This window comes from Eumetopias jubatus, unplaced genomic scaffold (assembly GCF_037043125.1).
Source record: "Eumetopias jubatus isolate StellerSeaLion01/CBP00866 unplaced genomic scaffold, mEumJub1_p1.0 scaffold_1, whole genome shotgun sequence".
Taxonomy (NCBI): domain Eukaryota; kingdom Metazoa; phylum Chordata; class Mammalia; order Carnivora; family Otariidae; genus Eumetopias; species Eumetopias jubatus.
The window spans coordinates 213,941,481-213,954,927 of NW_028274807.1; the positions used below are offsets into that span (position 1 = coordinate 213,941,481).

The 13,447-nt window shown below is 56.5% G+C and overlaps 1 protein-coding gene across 5 annotated transcripts; it reads left to right on the forward strand.

Annotated features, from left to right (window-relative positions):
* The first annotated feature begins 344 nt into the window (after positions 1-344).
* Positions 345-12,379, forward strand: SLC25A23 (solute carrier family 25 member 23). Of its 5 annotated transcripts, none has more exons than XM_028126375.2 (11): positions 345-623; positions 1,769-1,895; positions 2,465-2,552; positions 2,850-2,961; positions 4,024-4,182; positions 4,268-4,420; positions 4,587-4,694; positions 5,633-5,800; positions 9,217-9,367; positions 10,424-10,604; positions 10,874-12,379. In XM_028126375.2, the coding sequence occupies exons 1-11, from the start codon at positions 468-470 to the stop codon at positions 10,893-10,895; spliced, it is 1,425 nt and encodes a 474-aa protein (XP_027982176.1). In that variant the 5' UTR covers positions 345-467; the 3' UTR covers positions 10,896-12,379. The 5 variants fall into 5 exon arrangements, 4 of the variants coding, with proteins under 4 accessions (XP_027982176.1, XP_027982177.1, XP_087873922.1 ...); XM_028126376.2 differs by having other exon boundaries at positions 1,841-1,895; XR_003612721.2 differs by lacking the exons at positions 10,424-10,604; positions 10,874-12,379 and adding an exon at positions 7,425-7,805 and having other exon boundaries at positions 9,217-9,292.
* The last annotated feature ends 1,068 nt before the right edge of the window (positions 12,380-13,447 follow it).

Here is a 13,447-nt window from a genome sequence, read left to right on the forward strand (position 1 = left end):
AGAAATAGTAGGCGAGGGAGGCCAAGTGGAAAGGGATTACGAAACCAAATCCCTGATATCCCTCTACTGCGCGCCCTTGGACAGAGGGTAAACCGAGGCACGCAAGGCGGAACTCTGAAAGCAGAATTGAGACCATTGATCTCTCTAGCCCCCCTCCCCAGAATGAACTCGGGTGCTTCCTGTGCCCTACCAAAGCATCCCGACATTCCGCCCCACACCCGCAGCTCCGCCTCCAGCCCCCTCTCCCCAAGCGGGTCGGGAGGGAGGAGACGCAAGTTCTGGCGCGGGCGGCGACGGCTAGCAGTCACCGCCTCCTACAAGTGCCAGAGCCAGGCGGGCAGCGCGGAGGCTGCGGTGGCAGTGGCCGCGGAGCTGGCCCTGCGGGGCCGCGGGGGGGAGGGGGAGCCGCGAAGCCCCCGCCGAGGCCGCCACCGCCGGGCCTCCCCTCCCCCCCCCGGACCGGCGCCATGCGGGGGGGCCCGGGCGATGCGGAGCGGCGGCAGCGCTGGGGTCGCCTCTTCGAGGAGCTGGATAGTAACAAGGATGGCCGCGTGGATGTGCGCGAGTTGCGCCAGGGACTGGCCCGGCTGGGCGGGGGCGACCCGGACCGCGACGCCCAACAGGTACCCCCGCCGGGACCCCAGCCTGGCGCGCGGCGCTCCGGCCCTGCGGGCGCCGGTAACCCGAGCTCCTGAATGGAGCGCCGCCGCAGCCGTCAGCGACTGCCTGTGGCTGCACTCCAGTGCGGGTGCCCAGCCTGGGCGTCTCCGTCCCCTTCCCCCTGCCCCGCGGGTCTGGGCCTAACGGGTTCGCCCAGGACAGAGCCACGGAGGCTCCAGGCCTGCAGTTCAGCTGCCAACCGTCGGTCCCCAACCCCCGCGCCGGTGCCTCGAGGGTGGGGGATGTCTTGCCAGCGAAAGGAGCCGATCGGCTCTCCTGCCCACTGCCCCGGACACACCCTCCTCTGAACTCTTTGCCCATCCAAGACATACCCTGCTCCCCGCCTCAGGAGACACACCCTTTCCCATCCTCCCCCCCTCCTCCGGGCACCCACTGCCCTCCCAGCCGGCTGCCCCAGCCTCTCCACGTTTACATTTCCCAGGCCTGCCCTTCCCCCCTCCCCCTCCCCGGGGGCCTGGCTTAATGCCCCAGGCTACCTCAGCCCGGTACCCAATCCTGTCCGAGGCCACCCTCAGCATGGGATGTAGCAAAGCAGGAACTTGCCCCAGGCCTATGCAGGTGTCCCCTACACCTCTAGCCCCAGATGCCCCTGGAGTGTCTCTCTCCACAGCATCCTGAGACCTCCAGGACAACCTCCCACTTTCCAGGTGGGAAACCAGAGGCCTGGTGGGGGCTCAGCTTAGATCTCTCATTGCCCCACAGTGCCCAGAGCTGTCTCTAACGGGAGCTCCTGAAACTGCCATATGGACAGGGTTTTTTTAAGAGACAGCTGGGAGGACAGGCTTTCAGAGACAAGAGCCCAAGGCTACCTACCACTTCCCAGTTCTGTAACCTTGAAAAAGTTACTTGACCTTGGAGAGCCTCAGTTTGCTTGCTAGGCAAACTGGACAACCGCTTTCCACCTCGTAGACCTACGGTGGCCTTGGGCGTATTGCTGAGAAGTGAGCTAGTGGATGGAGGGGTGACTTCCCCTGCTCCTGTCCCTTAGGTGCTGGGGGCTCTGAGTTCCTGGGCCTTAAGCTTGTCATGCCCCCCTGCAGATTGGGAGCAGCCTCCTGGAGCTCCCTCGTCCCTTCCCCCTTGCCAGGGTATCTCCCCTGAGGGTGACGCTGACCCAGGTGGTGGGCTGGACCTGGAGGAGTTTTCTCGCTACCTGCAGGAGCGGGAACAGCGCCTGTTGCTTCTGTTCCACAGTCTGGACCGGAATCAGGATGGTACGACCCAGGGATGGGCTGCAGGGGCCCTGGAGACACCAGTGGGGTTAGAACCGGCACTGCTAGGAGGGGGAGGGCCACTTCTCCCTGATGACTCACAAACTATTTTGGGAGTTCTCCTCACCCCCCAGCTAGGTGGTTGGGCCCGTGGGCCCATCCCACCGCCTTTCCCTTCTGGGATGCGACCCCTGTTATTACTCTTAAGTTTCTAAGGGACACAGAGATGCCCCATATTCCCGCTGGATTCCCTATGAGGCAGACACCCCCCATAGCCTCTTCTGGGTCCCTAATATTGCCTCTCAATCCCCTATGGCATAAGGACCCCCATAATTATCCCTGGATTCATTTTTTCATTCATTCATGGAGCAGAGGAACCCCCCCAACATTGCCCAGTTCCACCTTTCTAATCCCAGTGGGTCAGTGACCCCCCCCAACCCTGCTGCAAATCTCATCCTGGGTTCCTGGGTTCCTGGATCCCCTGGTCTTCCTAGACCATCCCCATTCTGAGCTGTACTGTACCTGGGCTCCAGGGTCCCTCCATGCACACCCTTTTCTGGTCCCCTCCCCAGGTCATATCGATGTGTCTGAGATCCAGCAGAGTTTCCGAGCCCTAGGCATTTCCATCTCGCTGGAGCAAGCAGAGAAAATTCTGCACAGGTGAATAACTGGGGGTCCAGAATCCCAGGTAACTCAGTTCCCCGGGGGCCCCTTGGCCACCTTGAGTCTCTAGGCCCCAGACCCAATCCCAGGGCAGGTGGAGCTGAGAGGTGGGCTTGGGAGTCAGGCAGATCCTGGACCAGATGCTTCACTTCTCAGAGCCTCAGTTTTCCCCTTTGTAAAATGGCAAACTCTTAGCGCACAGGAAGTCCACCCCCAAACCAGCTGAACCTCACTCCTACACCCCCTGCCCAGCCCCTGCACTGATTCTATCCCTACCTTGCCCTGCGCCCCCAGCATGGACCGAGACGGCACGATGACCATTGACTGGCAGGAATGGCGCGACCACTTCCTGTTGCATTCACTGGAGAATGTGGAGGATGTGGTCTATTTCTGGAAACATTCTACGGTGAGGTGGGGGCAGCTTTCCTAGCGTGGTGGCTGGGCCTTGGTCTGGTTTCCCCTGGGCATGGAGGGGCTGGGTCAGGAGTCTTGAGAAGGAAGAGCCACTGGGAACAGCCAAGGGATGAGACTCTAGTCCTCTCTTCCTCTGATCAGGGCTCAGGGGACTGGGGACCCTTTGGGGGAGGTCTGTGATCTGGCTGGAGCCCTTCAGACCTGACTTTGGGGTGCTGGGGCCAGACTGTGGGAGGTGGGAGCACAGGGAAGGAAGAGCTCACCAGACAGGGCACCCAGCCTCCAGCCTCCACCCACAGCTCCCCTTCTGCTGGGTTCTTTTTGCCTCAGTAAATGGTCTGCTGCTGAAAGGACTCATTAGAAAGCCACCTTCTTTGGAAAATCCACTGAGATCCACTGGACGTTGGGGGAGGAGGTGCTCTAAATCCCCCGCTTCTGGGTGGGAATCTCTGAGTGATGCTTCCAGTAGGATTTGATGGCATCTGTAGGGGAATCCACCTGCGGGATCTGGTGAGATTCCCTTGGGAGATCCAGACATTCCCACCCTGGGGATCCATGAAAGACTTGGTTGGGAAGTCTATAGGTGGATTCTAGGGAAGGGATGATCCCTGGGGACAGATTCCCTGTGGGATCTGCTGAGGCCCTGGGAGGGATCCACTGGTCTCCTTAAATGGCAGGTCCCTGGTGGGATCTTGTGTGGCCCTGGAGGGGTCTTCTGGAATCCTTATGCGGGAGATTCTTGGGTGCAATCCTTCAAAGGAATCTGATCAGCTCTGGAAGGAATCTGTATATGGTAGATGCTTGGGTAGGCTCCTTTGGTGGGATTTGGTGGAGGTGCCCAGGAAGGATATTGGGATCCTACATGGGAGTCAGGTTGGATGTTCTGCTGGGATCTGGTAGGGTTCCAAGAGGGATCTCCTGGGCTCTCCAAGTAAGATTTATTGGTGGATGCTCTGCGTGTCCTGGGATTCATGAGGGAGACACTCCCATTTAGGGCTGAGGTGCATCTCCCTGCCCCTATGATGGTGTGACACCCAAGTCCCTGCCTCCTCAGGTCTTGGACATTGGTGAGTGCCTGACTGTCCCTGATGAGTTTTCAGAGCAGGAGAAGCTGACCGGCATGTGGTGGAAGCAGCTGGTGGCAGGTGCGGTGGCAGGTGCTGTTTCGCGGACGGGCACGGCCCCTCTGGACCGCCTCAAGGTCTTCATGCAGGTGAGGGGCCCCGGAAAGACCCACCCCTTCTCCTAGGCCTGGGCCCCAGAAGGGGACCCCAAAGCCACCTTATCTCCCCACACAGGTCCACGCCTCCAAGACCAACAAGCTAAACATCCTGGGGGGCCTAAAGAGCATGATCCAAGAGGGGGGCATGCGCTCCCTGTGGCGTGGCAATGGGATTAACGTGCTCAAGATTGCACCTGAGTCGGCTATCAAGTTCATGGCCTATGAGCAGGTGGGGGCAGGTGTGGGAGATGTGAGCTAGATGTGAGGGCTGGTGGGATTGGCTTGGGGGTGGGGGATGTCCGCAGGACCCCCAGGAGTGGGCATCTGCTCCCCTGGGTGGTGCCCACAGCAGGACGACCTGAGGTCCTGCCCACCTCTGTGTCTCCCACTTTCAGATCAAGCGGGCCATTCGGGGGCAGCAGGAGACACTGCACGTGCAGGAGCGCTTTGTGGCTGGCTCCCTGGCTGGTGCCACGGCCCAAACCATCATTTACCCCATGGAGGTGAGAAGGAGGGACTCTTGCCGAGGCCCCTTTGCAGGGTGGGGGGCTTGCAATAACCACGTCACTCCATGGTGTGATAGGCATTGGTATTGTAACTTTGCCTCTCCCTGATTTGGACTGGGGCTCATTAGAGCAATGCTATTTCATGTGTAGTCTGTATGGGCATTGCAATTTGAGATGTGACTTCTAGGGATGGTGGTGTTGATCATAACGATATAGGCAGCAACTGTGGGGCCAGCTGTTTGTGGACATGCCTCTTGTAAGGATACTGATTTCCAGGCTGTTTGTTCCCAGGGGAATTATTTCAGGTTTCAGGTTGTGCAGTGTGTCAGGATTCTGAGTGATGGAAAGCTCAAATCACATAAATGAAGTCTAAAGTAAGCAGTTCAGGGCAGGTATGGTGGCTTCAAAGTGTTAGAGACCGAGGTACCTTCCCTGTATCTTGTTCCAGCACTTCAGAATGTAGCACCCACCTCATGGACCAAAATGGCTGCATATGCTCCAGTCATCACATCTATGTTCCAGTCAATAAGGAAGAATAGACAAAGGAAGGAACACCTCCCTGCCTTTAAAGATACTTTCTGAGTCACACATGCCTGTTCTCCTGCTGTTTCATTGGCTAAGACTTAGTCACATGGCCATATATCCAGGGAAAGTGAGTGGCTGTGTGCTTGCTGAAAATTATAGTTTCTATTATTAAGGGGGGACGGGAACAAGGTATTGGGAGACAGCAGTGGCCACCATATGCAACTCAGAGATGCAACCATTTCGAGGTATAGAGATTTGGGGATAGCAGAAGATTCTAGAGTAACTGGTTTGTTAAATTCAGGTATTGCAAGGGTAGATCCTTCTAGGAGTAGCTGTTTCTAGGTGTCTTCACTCCTGGTTGTGGTGTTTCTGGAAGCAGTTTTCCCAGGGATAACCGGGGTCCTCCCCAGGTGCTGAAGACGCGGCTGACCCTGCGCCGGACAGGCCAGTACAAGGGACTGCTGGACTGTGCGTGGCAGATCCTGGAGCGAGAGGGGCCCCGCGCCTTCTACCGTGGCTACCTGCCCAATGTGCTGGGCATCATTCCCTATGCGGGCATCGACCTGGCCATCTATGAGGTCTGTGGGCAGCCCGCCCCCCTTTTTCTCTCCCCCCCTGGGATTTGCCCACGGGACACCCCTTTCCCATAGGGTTGACTCAGTGAACCTCCATAGCTAGGGGTGGAGAAGCACCATGGGCCTTGGGATCCTGGGGAACCCCTTCAGCTGTTGGACTCCCCAACTCTTTCACTTTTACCACTGTGAGAATTCTTCCCACTTCCGTGTGCAGTTCAGCCTTGCTGGGCCTTGGGGACCTGGGAAGGTCAGGGACCACCATAGCTCACAGAATCATGGGAGAAAGTGAATGTGAGCTTCAGAGATGCCTGTCTCCCCAGAGCACATACTGGATCCGGCCAAAGTCTTCTTCAGGGCCTGCCCATTTCATAGAAACCACACCCTATGGCCAGCATCTCAGGGCCTTTATCAAGAGAGGCAGAAATGGGGGGGGTGTTGACTTCTCTTCCAGTGGTCATGACTTTTCTCCTGGTGGAATCGCCAAGTTCTTCCAAGTAGCACAGCCCCAGATGTCCCCAGGCATCCCCCAAAGTCTCTGTGTCCAGGACAGGGCTAGCTTCACAGGCAGGGGGCCAGTTCAGTCATCAAGGGCCCCATGCTCAGAGGGCCTGGCTCTTGGTTTAATGCCCCGCTGTTGCCATCTTGAAATCCCTGATCATCTTTGGACGAGGGACCTTACATATTTTTATTTTGCCCTGGGCCTCGCAAAACGATGCAGCCGGTCCTCATCTCCAACACTCCATCCCTGACTTCCCCAGCACCCAGCACCTGGGCGGCCACATGAGACAAGACCACCACTCATTCACTCACTTGCTCATTCACTCACTTGCTCACTCAGCAACGGTTTACTGAGCATCCCAAGGTACAGGGACGGCGTTAAATAAAAACAACGCAGTCCTCGCTTTCCTGGGGCATCCACTCCAATGAGCAAGGACGTCAGTCCACGGGCCCACAAGTAGTTTCAGATCCTGCTAAGTTCTCAGAAGAGGATAAAACAGGATGTGTAATTGAAAGTAACACTGGGCAGGAGGGGGTCGAGGCAGGCCCCTGAGGGGCGATGAGCAAGGCCGTGTGAAACAAGGCAGAGGGTGCAGAGAGCGCAGCTCTAGAAGCAGCACTGGATTTGGCCTGTTGGAGGAGTGTGAGTCTCGAGTGGCTGGAAGGAATCGAAGAGTCAGCAAGAGCTCAGTGATGTGGCTGGTTTTTCCTGAGTGCAAGACTCCGCCACTGGGGGCTATGAGAAGAAATTAGACCGAACTTTATTCGATCCATTCTTCACCCAAAAAGGGAGGTGGGAGGTCTGAGTGGTTTGAGAAAGGCTGTGCCCTCTTGGAGTTTCAAAATCTATGTTAGTCCCTTAAAGACTCTGAGAAGTCTGCAGAAAAGTGATTTAACTGGGTTTTTGTTTTTGGTGTGGTTTTTTTTTTTTTTTTTTTTTTTTTTTGGTTTGTTTGTTTGGTTTTGTTTTTTGGCCCAGTGTTGGCCATACTTACACAGTCTTCAGAACTTCTTTTCAACAGAACACCTCTTAAACACTCATGCAACACCTATTTGGCAAATCCTGCTCCAGCCCCCAAAGAAGGCTCTTAAAATTGCAAGGCAATAATGGTGAACACTTGCTTCCAAGGCGCCCAGTCCTTGCCTAGCCCGGACATCACTGATCTGTGCCAGCCCTGAGTCCCTCTCCACACACTTCTGGGCAGCTGTTACCAAGGGGTGAGAAGTGACATGGGAAGTGAAACCTAGGAGCCATCCCAGTCCCAGAGCAAGAAAGAAGGTCCTCGAAGAGAGGCTTCAGAAGGGGTTGGCTGCCTGAAAAACCAAGCGCACCACTCTGGACTCCAGCGTGGCTCTGAATGTTGACTCCCACCCTTATTTTGTGGCTATGGACAAGTAACTTCCCTGGAGCCTCGGCTTCTTGTCAATGAAATGGAGATGGTGGTGGTATTTGTCTTAGTCTGAGGTCCTCTGGAAGCAGGGATGTGAGAGCACGTGGTTTGGCAGGAAGGTAAGGTAACCAAAATAAAAGGAGCATCCGTTCCCTAGGGCTGCCTAACAAAGTACCACAAACTGTGGGGGGCTCAAAGCAACAGACGTTTACTGTCATGGTCCCGGAGGCTGGAGTCTAAACTCAAGGTGTCGGCAGGGCCACACTCCTTCCCAAACCTTAGAGGGACATCCTTCCTTGCCCCTTCCAGCAAGGGGCATCCCTGCAATTTCTGCCTCTGTCACCGTGTGGCTGTCTTCCCCGCTGTGTGTCTCCATCTCTGTGTGTCCTCTTCTTATGAGGACATTGGTCATGTTTGCTTAAGGGCCCACCCGACTCCAGGATGACCTCATCCTAACTCTCCATACCTGCAAAGACTCTATTTGCAGATAAGGTCACAATCTGAGGTCCTGGGGGTTAGGACCCCAATATATCTTTTGGGGGGATGCCGTCGAACCCATAAGGGCATGTTATCAAGCAAGTTATCATGGTGGACAGGTGGAGCTCAGTCCCGGTGGGGGGCCTCTGGAGGCAGCATAGAACATGCCCCCCCCCACGAGACGCGAGGGAGCTAGGAGCTAGACGCAAGTCAGTCATCCGCTGCTTGCTGCTGGGGGGTGGGGGGGCTCAGAGCAGCCTTACCTGGGTCCAGCAAGAGTCCTCAGACAGGACTGTGGACGCTGGCAGTTGGGAGTCAGCTGATTTGAGTTGAAGAGGACACGGATGGCGTGTCCACCTTGGAGAGCGTATTAGTGTCCTATGGCTGCTAGAATGAATGACGACAACCTTAGGGGTTTAAAACAGCGCACGTTCACTATCTCATCACTTTTTGGAAGTCCAAAGTCCAAGATGGGGCTCAGCGGGCTAACATCAAGCTGTTGGCAGGGCTGCCTTTCTTCCGGAGGCTGCAGGGGAGAAGCTGTTGCCTTACCTTCCCCCTTCTCTAGCAGCTGCCCGTTTGCCTCGGCCGGTGGGCCCGTTGCCCATCTTCAGAGCCAGCCGCACAGCATCTTCCAACCCATCCCCCACCTCTGCCTCTCTTATCCCCTGTCCTCTAACTCTTATAAGGAGTCTCGCGATGACATTGGACCTACCTGGATAGTCTAGGATCATGCCCCATCTCAAGGTCCTTAACTTAATCTCGTCTCCAAAGTCCCTTTCGCCACATAAGGTACCATATTCCCAAGAACAAGGGCGTGGACAGTAGAGGGGGGCCGTCATCCCACATACCACAGAGGGTCAAGGTGAGGCCTGAGTGACAGGATGCAGGTACCGTGCTCGTGGGGCACCTGGGAGGTACCAAGCGCTCAGCTAGTACCAGCCATCAGGGGATGCAGAGACCAGCCAGCGGGGCCTCTGAAGCCAGGGTCGTGCATGGCGTTACCCAGTTCCGACCCAACCCACACTCTACTCTCTTCTTCGCCCCCACCAGACCCTGAAGAACCGGTGGCTCCAGCAGTATAGCCATGACTCAGCCGACCCAGGCATTCCTGTGCTCCTGGCCTGTGGCACCGTCTCCAGCACCTGTGGCCAGATAGCCAGCTACCCGCTGGCCCTGGTCCGGACCCGCATGCAGGCCCAAGGTGAGGCCTGGGCAGGAGGATGGGGCAGGGAGAGAACATCACCACTGGGGCCCCACCTCCCCGTCCCCAGCTCCTCCTCCTGGCTAGGCAAGGTGCCAAGCTGGGATCCTCCTGGATTTGGATGGCCTTCACTAAAGTCCCTACCTTTCTCTGGGCCTTGGTGTACCCATCTGTGACACTGGAACGGGAGCCCTTTCCCACCCCCCCCACCCGCCCCACCAAGTGAGGAGAGCAGATGCAGCAAGTACTGGAAGAGTGCCCTAGCAGGCTGAGCTGGGAGGGCTGCTAACTTGAGCTCCGATTTGCAAGGCTGGGTTACAGTGAGGAAGGCAAGGCGAGGGAAGATCCGGGTACGGGGGGGGGGGGGGGCGGGGGGGCAGGCTGGGTATGGGTTTATTATTTTCCTCGTAGGTTTCTTTTATGGGTTCTAGCCCCCCAAAACACACACACACACACACACACACACACACACACATTCCTGAATCTGTTTTGGGAGTTTCCTTGGGAATTTTAGCATTTGTGTTCTGTGATTTTCTCTGGGGGTGTATCGGTGCATAAACCTGGGTTCTCGCCCTCCAAGAGCTCACAGGCTGGAGAGGAAGCAAGATGCTGAATAAATCATTCCACAATTAAGTATGGATTGAGGGTTGAATGCAGGATAAGAGAAAGAGCCAGACTTAGACTGGGGTACCAAGCAGGGCTCCCCTGAAGAGCCTGCTTTGGCATGAAGGTTGGAAGGCAGAGAAGAGTGAGCTGGGAGAAGAGGCAGGGAAATGAGTTCCAGGCAGAGGAAATGTCTGTACCCTCTCCCACCACACACATACGTATACCTTCTCTGTTTCTAATCATCCCCAAACTTGGGCCCTCAAGACTGGGGTGAAAAGGTGAGCAGCCATTTCCAGAGCCAGGAGAAGTCCCGATTCTGAGTGGTAGGTCCCGCTGTTAAGCTAACCCTCCTCCCTCGTGCTGCAACGGCCACAGGCCCAGCCCTGGGGAGTAGGAGGGGGAAGTAAGAGGGGCCCTTTCACCTCACCTGGCCTCCCCGCCCCCCCCCAGCCTCCATCGAGGGCGCCCCCCAGCTCTCCATGCTGGGTCTGCTCCGTCACATCCTGTCCCAGGAGGGCGTGTGGGGCCTCTACCGGGGCATTGCCCCCAACTTCATGAAGGTTATCCCGGCTGTGAGCATCTCCTATGTGGTCTACGAGAACATGAAGCAGGCCCTGGGGGTCACGTCCAGGTGAGGGACCCAGAGCCTGACCCACCCCAGATCCCTCAGCCCAATCACGACATCCCCCACACCTCAGCCACTGGAGACTGATGGCCCAGCCAATGGATCCCAGGGCTCCCTACACCAAATCACAGGATCCCCACACTTGGCCCACTGGGTCCTACACCCCCATATCACAGCTACTGGCCCCCCCCACACACACGGGGTCCTGGACCTCTGTGACTTAACCACGGGATGCCCCACAACCCAACTAATGGATCCTGATAACCCAACCACAGGAGCACACATCACCATACCTAAACACCCAGAGCCCAGCTCCCTCAGGCCCCAGATCCAGCGCTGGGTCCTAGATCCCCAAACCCACTGGCGGATCCCAGATCCCCATGCTTCCAGCCCTGGATCTCCAAGCTCCGCCACTGGATTCTGGATATCAAGAAGCCTCAGCCACCGGATCCTGACAATGCAATGCCTAGATCCCGGGGCCCCAGCCACTGGATCCCAGATCCCCTCACCCCAACTACTGGATTCCTGAATTCCTTTACCTTGACACTGAGTCCTGGATCCCTCTGCTTTGACTACTGGATTCCCTACACTTCAACCACTACACCCTCAACCCCCAACCACCGGATCTCAGATTCCCAAGCCCTGACCGGCTGGATCCTGGCTCCTAAATCCACAATGTGAGCCCAACGGCAGAGCGAGTGGGTCCTGGCGACTGCGACTATTGGACCCCAAACCCCTTCGCCACAGGCACTGGATGCTGAAACCTCACGCATAGGAGACAGACTCCTCCCCCACCCTTCCAAGCACTGGATCCCAGCCCTTTAACCTCTGGATTCTGACCAGAATCCTCCCAGGCACTGGGTCCTGAATGCTCAGACTCCAAGTCTAAATAGATCCCAATAGGCCTGTCACAGCATCCTGGATCCCCCCATGCCCCTGTCCCAGACACACTCCGGAGCCCAGGGCCCTCTGCCCATGACACAAAGCCCCGGGGTCTAAGGAGCCTGTGGGAAGCCTAGGTCCTGGCCTCCTGCTTCCAAAAAACCCGCGGGACTTGCCATCAGTCCTGACATGGCTAGAAGCCGGCAGCTGGGGAGGGAGATGCCCCCCGTCCCACGGCCTAGAGAGCCGCAACCCGCCCCCGCCACCTGCCCGGCACGGCTGCACCTCTGGCCTGTGGGGAAACCGCTCCCCGCCCAGTGCCCCCCACAATGCTCTGTGGTGTCTTCCGTTCCCTTCCCACATTTAGGCTGATGATAACCTCCAGTCGCTCTTTCCTGGGGGCTGGCAAGGGGTCTGAGGCCGGGAACACGTTAAGGAGACTCTCCCCAACCACACCCCAGCACTGCCCGTCTCTTCCCCAGGCTTCGGGGTTGGGAGCTCGGGGCAGGTCTACACAGACTAGCCTTCCCTGGAGCCAAGCGTCCAATTATGCAAAACAAACAAGCCAAATCCCTCAAACTCACTCCAGGTCTATTTTTCTACCAGAGAGGAGCAGACATTCTTCCCCCTCAGATAACCCAAGCCCCCAGCATCCCCCACGGCCCTGTACATTCTGCACTTTAGAGTTGGGTTCCGAGCTTAGCGTAATTGGGGGACCCCTCCCGTCACTCCTCCCAAGTCCTTGGGGAACCCCATGAAAGGACTACAAAAGAGCAACTGGGTTGTTTGGGGGGGCTGGAGGACCCCCCCGTGGCTTCCACCTGCCCCCCCCTACACCGTGTCCCACCTCCCCGCCTGTGTGTGTTATTTCAAAGGAAAAGAACAAAAGGAATACACTTTCTAAGCTCTTTCATTGTGGTTTTTACTGAAAAGGGGTGGGTTGATGTGGGACCAGCTCAAACTACCCCCAGGGAAGGGACATGGGCCATCCTCTGTTGCACACAGTGCCAGAAGACCAGGAAGTGACTTCCTCGGTTTCCATAGCTGTGAAGTGGGGGGCAGAGAAAAGCCCACATTCATGGGCCCTTTTTATTTTTTCTGTATTCTAATTACCTAAGGATATTTGTTTCCCAGGGCTGCTGTAACAAATTACCACAGACCGGGGGCTTAAAATGACCCAGTTTTTAGATTGATATAATTTTTTATTGTGGTAAACTAGACATCACATACAATTCACCATCTTAACCATTTTTAAGTGCACAGCTCAGTTGAGCACACTCACACTGTCGGGCAGCCACCCCCACCCTCCGTCTCCAGAACTTTCCATCTCCCCACACGGAGACTCTGTCCCCACGAAGCACGGACTCCCCACCCCCTGCACCGGCCCCGGCTCCCACCCTCTCCTCTCTGTGTGGACGGGACTCCTCTGGGGACCTCCTGGGACTGGGGTCCTGCGGGATGTGTCCTTCTGGGTCTGGCTCCTCTCACTGAGTGAGCAGTGTCCTCGGGGTCCCTCCACGTCATGGCAAGTGTCAGGATGTCCTTCCTCTTTAAGGCTGAATAATATTCCAGTGTGTGGATGGACCATATTTTGTTTATTCATTCATGCATGCAGCAATGGACACTTGGCTTGCTTCCACCATTGGCTATGGTGAATAAAAACCAAGAGGAATTTATTGTCCGCCAGTTCTGAAGGCTAGAAGTCTGAAAGCGAAGTGTCAGCAGGCTATGACCCTCTGAAGACTGTAGGGGATGATCCTTCCCACCTCTTCCGGCTTCTGGCAGTTGCCAGCACATGGCATTCCTCGGCTTGTACACCCAATTGGTCCGATTTCTGCCTGTCTTCAAATGACCAAAATTGTTCCTGTCACCATCTTGTTTGTGTTTTAAGCTGCTACCATTGGGGTAATTTGTTATGCAGCAGTAGCTAACTGCTACGCATGCGCCTACATAGATATGATTTTCCG

Bases quoted from the DNA above. Each gene is read 5' to 3' on its own strand.
- SLC25A23 (XM_028126375.2), top strand. From the start codon at position 468: ATGCGGGGGGGCCCGGGCGATGCGGAGCGGCGGCAGCGCTGGGGTCGC. The intron at 1,896-2,464 runs GTACGACCCAGG...TCCCCTCCCCAG, and splicing joins TCTGGACCGGAATCAGGATG to GTCATATCGATGTGTCTGAG. The intron at 5,801-9,216 runs GTCTGTGGGCAG...CGCCCCCACCAG, and splicing joins TCGACCTGGCCATCTATGAG to ACCCTGAAGAACCGGTGGCT.